Here is a 9,116-nt window from a genome sequence, read left to right on the forward strand (position 1 = left end):
GGGAACACTGTTAGATAGATAGAGATAAGTATTGATTTGGGTGAAGAGAAGGGCAAGGTACCAAATGTGAGTGATCAATATGGTGGCATTGAGGAAGAGAAAGAGAGAGGTACATGGGAGGTACAGACAACAGTGATGAACCCTTTTGCAGTGCTGCGTTGTCAGTGAAGGCAAACATGGTTATATGGGTGGATAGATGGGTGGACAGATGGGTGGACAGGCTGAACTAGTAGATATGTCTGTGAAGTGGGGAGTGTACCCAAGTACATGTACAGGGTTGGCAGACAACGATTCTATAAGTTTATGTGTATGATCTGAATTCCCAGGTGTATTGTAGAGCTGACAAGAGGCAAGGTGGTAGTCACTGCTTGGTCACAGCCAGCTAGCTACCCAGAGGGACCGAGTAGTTGAATCTGTGGGCTCGGGACCATAGTCACGGGGGACATGAAGCTCAATTGGCATTAACATACTACACAAAACATTGTTCCACCTCCTACTTTGGTGTGTAGTGACTGGAATCTTAAAAGCTTGCAAGCTGCCATCTAGATGCAACGATGGGTCTCTCCCCATTGAGAGCAAAGCAACTGGTACACCATCCAATCTCTAGCCTATACAACTATGAGACCAGAATAACTAGATGGTGCCTGGCTACCATTGTCAACCATTTGGAGGGGGATCTATGTAGGAGATCCTGGATAGAGGGGGAGAACAATGTGGACAAAACTCAAAATCATTTGGAGAAAAAAAAATATGGGTGGGAACCCGGTTTGCTGGTCCAATAGAGCTTGGTGGAACCACTGAGACTATGGCCCCTAGCTGCATGTCAGGTCTGTAATTGCACCCGCAGGTGTGGCTTCCAGCCAAGCAAAAGACAGGCATATGAGTTGAACATTTACCTGAGGTAGATACTCTCCTTGGAAAGAACAATCATGGGAGAAAGAAGGGCTGCTTATGCACCGGGAAACTGCTCAGGGGGCAGGAGGGCATGGAGGGATTGAGACAGGGAAGAGGTAATTATTGGGAGGAAGTGGGAGGGGAGCTGTTGCATTGTGGTAAATTGTGGTCAGTGTCATGAGACAAAGTGTATGTGAACTGCTGTATGGAAAGTGAATTTTCTCTGTAAATCTTCACCTAAATCACAATTAAAAAAAAAAAAAAAATGAAAGAAGCCATTCACAAAAGACTATATATTGTACCATTCCATATATATGAAATGTCCAGAATAGGCAAATTTGTAGAAAGAAGATAGATTGATGGTTCCTTAGGTTTGGGAGAAAATGGGAGTGACTACTAATAGATACTGGTTTCTTTTTGGGGTGAGAAAAATGTTCTAAATTTAGCATAGGAGGGAAGGGCATGGGGAATAGGTAACTACAGGGAGGAAGTGGGAGGAAAGCTGTTATATTGTAGGAATTGCAGTCAATGTCATGAAACAAAATGTGTATGAACAACTGTATGGAAAATGCATTTTGTATTTAAACTTTCACCCAAATCACAGTAAAATTTTTTTAAAAAATGTTAGTTTGTGGTGATGTTTGCAAAAGAAAATACACTAAAAATCATTAAATTATATACTTTGGATGAATTTTTTATATGTAAATTTTATCTTAATTGAGAAGTTTTAAAAAAGAACAAAAACAGATTGTTCATAGATGACCAGTCCCTTTTCCATACCAAACCCAAGCACTATCTAAGTAACAAAAAAAAAAAAGAAAAACCAATGTTCTATGAATTATTCCTATTATTCCAGTAATATAATCCCATTGTATAAATGAGAGCTGCATACAGTGAATATGAACATTTTGTTTTGATTCAGAAATGATGGGAGAACATAGGAGGGAAAGGCTTGCTGGTCCAGTCTGTACCAATTTGTAGTACATCTTGAGACTGAGATGCAGGTGGGTTAGGGATATACACTTGACTACTCTACAGAGTTTCTGGGATTAAGTTAGCTATTAACTCTTTTCTTTCTTTGGGAATGAAAATGTGTTTAATTTTATGTGCTTTTACTTCTAAAATGTATCTCGTTAATAGGTTAAAAAGTTCAGACATTATAAGATTGAAAGATCTCTCTAGGCTATGTATATACCGTGTGTGTATGTAAATACACTTTCTGCTTATTTTGACAGCTGCTCTGTATTCCATTGTATAAATGTATTCAAGTCCCTACTGATTGGTACTTAGGCTGTGTCCAGACTTTCGCCATTGCAGTCAAAACTGCAGGGGCCATCTTTATTGTATATGTCTGTGCATCTCTCTCTGATTTTCTTGAGATAAATTCTTGTAAGTTTTAAACACAAGTGACTTTGCTTCTGTTTTTCCCAGAATGTTGATCCTGATGCCCGCCCCAAGAGCACAGGTGTCTTTCAGGATGAAGAACTCCTTTTCAGTCACAAACTACAAAAAGACAATGACCCAGATGTTGACCTTTTTGCTGGCACAAGAAAAACCAGGGTCAGTTTCATATATTATAACTTTGTTATTATATACGATTTTATCTCGGCAGTATCTTGTTACTGCTTAGTTCTCTTTGTAAATTATTTCCACTTTGGGTATTAAATTTGAGTTTTTCATATTTCTTCTAGTTAGAACCAGCTGTTGGGAGCCTGTTTGACGATGATGAAGAAGATGATCTTTTCAGCTCTGCCAAGTCCCAACCTTTGGTATCAGCCTTTTGTTTTCAATACTGGGGAGTTTGGGAAGGCTTCTGGGAAAGGAAATTACTGTCCAGCTGTATGATTAGGGCACATCCACAGAGAATTGTTGTATTTACAGATAAAAGAGTGGTAAATAATGTGCTGCTGAGAGGGTATCTGCTGGATTTGAGTCTCAGTTCATATTGTTTCCATCTTTCATTACCTCACTCTTAACTAATACAGACTCTCTCAGTGTATTATACATTTGTTTGATTTTCACATTGTTTATTGAATGACAAATGCATATAATGTGGTGACTAAAATATATGTGCCTTTCAAGTGCAAAACTTTCAATCTGAATCTGTGTATGTGTGTGATTTGTCACCTGCCCCAGTAGATTCTGTAAGTGCTTTCTCTTTTTATCATAGAGAGGACTCATGAGAAGGTCACAGTCTTTAGAATGTGTTTTCAGATTAGCTACCTTTGAGTTAGTTTGATCCTCATTTGAGAAACCGCTTTTTAAACTCAGAAGCCAGGTTCCTTTTTTGTATTATGATAGGAAAAAAAAATTATTTTTCCAAAGATAGCTGACAGATTTTGGGTACTCATTTTCTTTTGAAGATACCTGAAAAGAAAAGGGAAGTGAAACGAGACCATCCTGTGCCATCTTTCAAGAACCAGAAACATCCTGAATCCACTCACGGTATCAAAGAAAAAAACATAAGGAAGCTGGAAACACCTCAGGTGAGAACCAATCACTTAAAGAATTTTCAGCTCTTGTTTCCATCTCAGCAGATTAACTGTTATGCCAACTCTAAATTATTGAGTTTCTCTTCAGTAAGTAGCAAGCAGTAACTTGGATTGGACTTCCTCTGTTGCTTTATTGTACTTTTTAACCAGACTTCCTCTCCCCTCATCACTCCACATTCCAGAGTGTTGTGAATCTACACTTGTCATTATCTTTTTCTATATTCTCTATACAGTTATTTCTATATTCGATTCCAGGATAGACTTAAGAGAGGATGATAGTCTTCTTCAGGCCAGAACCCCTATTTTTTCCTCTGGGGTACCGTAGAGTAGAATTAAATCAATTAAATTTGATAACTTAGGTGCCCTTCACTATTACTTCTTCCAGGATTATTGTGGTTAGGCCTCCTTCCTCAACAGAGCTCCTATTTGAAACAGGCTAGGACTGAAGATTTGGGCTCTGGCTACTCAGGTGTCCCTGGATAGCTCCCTGAGGCTATGGTGTCCTAAGTGAGACACTTGGACTAGTAGATCTCCAGTGACTCTTTTCAAACCTCAGATTCTGTCACTGCTATAACTTGTGCATTAGGCTGTGGGGTGGCTTTCTCTGTGCTCACTGTTAATTTGCTGTGTTGGATAACTAACATGATAATTCTGCCTGCTGGTTAGGTTTTGGTGCTCTAATAAACTGTGCTGCTTGTGAATCTTGCTTGTCATCTCTGTCTCCCTTTACTCCATGTAAGATCTAGCTTCTTCCACCTATACAGTAGATGAGGAGGGATAGTGAATTGATGCTAGTGAAATATTGAGGCCTCAGGAGTGATTTAAATGCCTTTTCCATTACAGAGCTACAGAAAATGACAGGCTTTGTTTCACCTGAGATGAATTTACAGGCATTAGTATAAACCAAGAGACAGTTTTCTTACTGTTGACTCACTGATTTTAACTGAATGTAATTTCACACAGGACTCATCAGGTCCCGCTCCATTTAAAACCAAAGAACCATCTACTCGGATCGGGAAAATACAAGTAATTATAACACTTCTGGAATCTTCATTCCCTGCCTTGTGGCATCTATAAACTTTTTTAGATTCTTAAACTGTCAGCTGCCACCAAGCATTTTCCCATCTCTTCCCCACCCTGTGGTTGTTGGCTTCTTGTATGCTATGTCTTTAACGTTTTCTTTTTGTTCCAGTGGTGGGTAAAGTTGTATGACTTTCTGTCTCAGTCCTGGACTAAATCAGATTTTTCTGCATTTCTATTTCTCTCCTTATCCTATACATTATGTACACCAAGTCTCTTGTCATATGTCATAGTAATAATAATAGACTGCTGGGTCTAAGAAAGAATAAAGAATAAGTTTATTTTTTCTTCTTCAGGCAAATTTAGCCATTAACCCAGCGTCCTTGCTGCCTGCAGCAGTTCCCCGGATTTCTGGAGCAAAGCCTGTGTTGCCTGAATTGGCTTTTCCTCCATCAGAACCCAAAAGTACGGAGGCCGGCGTGAGTTTTGATCTTCCAGCTCAGGCAGACACCTTACACAGTGCAAACAAGGTGATGAAACTATCTTTCATTTTTTTCTTTCTTCTTTTTTTTTTAATGAGAATAACTTGTATGCTCATTTCAAGCCCATTAATTACACACAGTCGTCTACCTCCCCATTCGTAGGAAACACCTTGTATCATTCCTCTGCTGGCTTCTCACAGTTCAGAGGAGAATATTCCACTCCTCTGACATTAAAGCCCTTTAGTCCATCCCTACCTTATGTTTCCAGCTATGCTCCCTGGAAGTCACCCATTCATAATCTGGACTCAGGTAATACCAGGCACCATTCCCTGAATACACATGCCCTATTCTGCAGCTTATTAGCTTATGCCACTTTTTCTGACTGGGTTGCTCTTTCTCACCTAGAACTCTGCTCAGAGATCACCACTTCTGTAAAATTTTTCCTTGTGTCCCTTCCACCCCAGATCCCTCCTCTGAGATTCCCTGTCTGCCACAGTCTAATGCAGCCCCATCATCCCATACCAGTGTTTCCCAAACGGACTGTCAAACATTCTTCAGGTTTTGCTTTCGTTTCATTTGTTTTCATTCCTTCTATCAGATTTCCATTCTCTAGAAAGTCTCTGAGTAAGTGTCCCTGAGTAAGTGACAGGATGTAGGATAGCCCTGGCAAATATATTCATACCAAGTATTCCCAAACTTATTTTCCCTTTGTGTGATTTTTTTGCTGTTGCAGAGCCGAGTCAAAGTGAGAGGGAGACGCAGACCCCAGACCCGTGCAGCTCGGCGGCTGGCTGCCCAAGGGAGCAGTGAAGCAGAGGACATGAGTGACCTCAGAGAACCAATTTCACAGTTAAGAGATAGCACCATTTCACCAGATTTCCACCAGCCACAGCCCAAGGCAGTTGGTGGAGAAGACAGCTCTGTGGCAGCTGCTACTCCACCTTTGGAAGGCGGTCCTGTGCCTGAAGTAGACAGGAGCCCCTTTGCAAAATCTCTGGGTCAACCTCTTGAGAATGATCTTTTTGATTCTGGGGATATCTTTTCCACGGGCACTGGATCCCAGTCCACAGGGAGAACAAAAGCCAAGGAGAAGGCAGCAGAGTCCCCAGCTAGCCAACCGGGAAGAAGTAAAGAACAGAGGCGTATTTTCTCAGCTCTTGATGAGGCAGGCAGCGATGATGATCTCTTTCAGTCTGTCAAACCAAAACCAGCAAAAAAAGCCAGTCCCTTTCCTCTCCTGGAAGATGAAGATGATCTCTTTACAGATAACAAAGGCAAGAAGAATGAGTCAAAACTTCATAGTCAGCAAGATGTTATATTCAAAACACAAGATATTTTTGAGGTAATAGGACATCATAATACTTTTTTATGCCTAGTTCTGTTATGGAAATACCTGAGCTCATTAGAGCCACATGATCATGTTATGCTTGTTTCATGCATGCCTGGTACCTACTTCTTAGAAATTATAACTAGGTTCTCTTATTAATAATTCTGAAATTTACTTGGAAATTTCTGTTGTGTCATGTAAGGCATAGTTTTTGGGTGGCCATAACAGTTGATACAGGTACTGATTTTTATAGTTTTTAGAAAACTCTTGGTATAAGTAGCTTCTTTCCAATGCTACTTGGGACATACATAAAGGAATATTGGTCCAGTTTGAGTGTTTAAGCTCTGTTCATGGGGCAGTAGGCACTGGCTGGAACTGAAGATTGAATGCATGCAGTAAGGGCTTCAGAGGCACTTGCTCGGGAGATGTTTATTGAACTTCTGGGTGCTGGAGGTACAAAGTGTTCGGCTCTCCCAGAGCACTCAGAGGATATAAACAGCAACATATAATTAAGATGTTTTCAAATAACATTAAGTGCCATAAAGAAAGTAACTCAGGGCAGTGGGGCAGAAGTCATGGGGTCACAGTGGGAGGTGCTACTTGAGAGAGAGGATTGGTAAAGTAGGCCTCTATGTAGAGCTTGTGGCACCTGAGTTAAGACTAGAAGAGTGAGAAGGAGCCCACCATGTTGAGATCTGGGGTAGAGCATTCCAGGCAGAGGGGGCAGGGGAGTGGCTGTTCCAGATTAGATGCCCAGAATTATGGCAGTTTACATTTCAGTAACTTATTGAAATACACATATTTTTAGTGAAACAAATTGTTGATTTAAAATTGTTTTTGATTGCTTTTTGGCTAAACAAGGATGATATATTTGCTACAGAAGCAAGTAAACCCTCACAAAAAAAGAAAGAACGAACATTGGAATCCAACTTATTTGATGATAACATTGATATCTTTGCTGACTTAACTGTAAAACCAAAAGAAAAATCCAAAAAGAAAGTGGAAGCTAAGTCTATATTTGATGATGATATGGGTAAGTTTGTTTTGCTACATAAGACAGAAGTCCCACAGGTAGGGAGAAGCCTGGGGCTGGGTGCTGCAAGACAGTGGCCAGAGGGAGGCCTGGGTCTGTTATTCTGAGGACAACAGGAGGCTATCCGAGGGTCTTAAGCATGGGAATGGGAGCAGGGTAAGGCCTCAGGGAGGTGTGAAGCGCTTTGTTAGCAATGAAAAGGTCCTGAGAGTTCAGCTCTTTTTCAGAACTCATCTCAAAACTGAGTTTAAAGTGATGTCTTTAAATTAAAAAGAAAAGTCACCGCCTCAAAACCACATGAAGTAAACCCAGTCTGCTATAGGTTGTTTTTCATGTGGAATACTACTGTATCCCTCTGAGGTTGATAGGAGAAAAAGTGGGAAAATGGAGATGGGGGAATTCACTTATTTTTATTAAATATTTCCCATAAAGCATAAAGAAATAATAACGTGTCCTCATGCATGTCTACCACCATGATTTAACTAAGTTTGAATATAGTTGTTAGGGGCTTTTTTGTTTTGTTCTTTAAAATAAAACAATACAGACATACATTTATTCTTCTGTAAATCTCTTCCTTTCCATCCCCACAGGTAATCATTATCCCAAAGTTCTTTGTGTCCTTCCTGTACAATTTATTGTTATTTTTATTATAAGAACATATATCAATATATAATATTTTATATTGTGTTTTTTTGGAATCCTGTATTGTGTTTTTGAACTTTAATGTAAATGGTTTCAAACTGTAAGAAAAGTAAATAAAATCCAGTCTGAAAAGAATATAAAAATAAGTACAGTATCACAGATAGTAAAGTCATGGACTGGATTGGAGATCCAGTTTTCCTTACCCCTTTCATTCCTGTGTGTGTGTGCACACACTTTTGTAGCTGATAAAATTGTGATCGAAGAGAACCTGTGTCTTGTATGTGATCATAAAGATTGATTAGTGGCAGAGCTGGGACCAGAATCTAAGAGGCTCTACTTCAGTATTGGTATTTTTTGGTACCCTGTTGTTAGTTGCCCTTGAGTTGATTCTGGGTGGTGCAGTGGTTAAACACTTGGCTGCTAACTGAAAGTTTAGTGGTTTGAACCTACCCAGTAGTTCTATGGGAAAAAGATCCAGTGATCTGTTCCCATGAAGATGACAGCCTAGAAAATCCTTTGGGACAGTTCTACTTTGTCACGTGGGGTTGCTATGGGTTGAAATTGACTTTACAGCATCGAACAACAATAATCTTAATGGAAGCAGATTGCAGTACTTGGATAGGTTTCAATCATCAATCTTTAGGTTAGCATCTGAGCACAAACCACTCGTGCCACCTAGGGACCTTAGTACTGTTACTAAAATTGGGTCTTTGGTGGTTTGTGTGGATGTGTCTTAAAAGTACTCATTTTCTCACCTATTGAGTAACTTTTTCTCTTCTTTCATTTTTTTTTTTTCTTATTAAAGATGATATCTTCTCCTCCAGTACCCAGGCCAAGACAACCAAACCAAAAAACTGGTCTGCACAGGCAGTGCCTGAACCAAGATCTGAACACAAGGTGTCTAACATATTTGATGATCCCCTGAATGCATTTGGAGGCCAGTAGAATGTACAGGGTATCCAGATCTTACCCTCCAGCTAAAGCCTTGAATTAATGCCATCTTATATGATCATTGTCTTAACTGAACTACAAAAAGTAAATGCTAAAACAGCTAGTTCACCTCTTACCCAATGTGTTTTTCTGCACTGGTTTTAATAATCATGCTTAATATGAAAAATAAAGTGTTTCACAGTGATGTTTGTTTTTTGAAAAATTATGTTTTGATTTAATTAGCTAAGGCCACAAGATGATTTAGGACACGTTAGAGAAGAAACCTGCTTGTGGCC

General features: G+C 39.7%; 1 protein-coding gene across 1 annotated transcript in view; it reads left to right on the plus strand.

The window, feature by feature from the left end:
- LOC103195151 (WASH complex subunit 2A-like) overlaps nucleotides 1-8,835 on the plus strand; it is an 86,483-nt gene extending 77,648 nt beyond the window's left edge. The window contains exons 23-30 of the mRNA XM_007938624.1: nucleotides 2,326-2,454; nucleotides 2,586-2,663; nucleotides 3,258-3,380; nucleotides 4,350-4,412; nucleotides 4,763-4,936; nucleotides 5,622-6,230; nucleotides 7,077-7,248; nucleotides 8,696-8,835. Coding sequence (XP_007936815.1) covers nucleotides 2,326-2,454; nucleotides 2,586-2,663; nucleotides 3,258-3,380; nucleotides 4,350-4,412; nucleotides 4,763-4,936; nucleotides 5,622-6,230; nucleotides 7,077-7,248; nucleotides 8,696-8,835 — 1,488 coding nt within the window. The remainder of the gene's footprint in view (nucleotides 1-2,325; nucleotides 2,455-2,585; nucleotides 2,664-3,257; nucleotides 3,381-4,349; nucleotides 4,413-4,762; nucleotides 4,937-5,621; nucleotides 6,231-7,076; nucleotides 7,249-8,695) is intronic.
- The last annotated feature ends 281 nt before the right edge of the window (nucleotides 8,836-9,116 follow it).

Source organism: Orycteropus afer, unplaced genomic scaffold (assembly GCF_000298275.1).
Source record: "Orycteropus afer afer isolate SDZICR_OR568_19922 unplaced genomic scaffold, OryAfe1.0 scaffold00052, whole genome shotgun sequence".
Lineage (NCBI taxonomy): Eukaryota > Metazoa > Chordata > Mammalia > Tubulidentata > Orycteropodidae > Orycteropus > Orycteropus afer.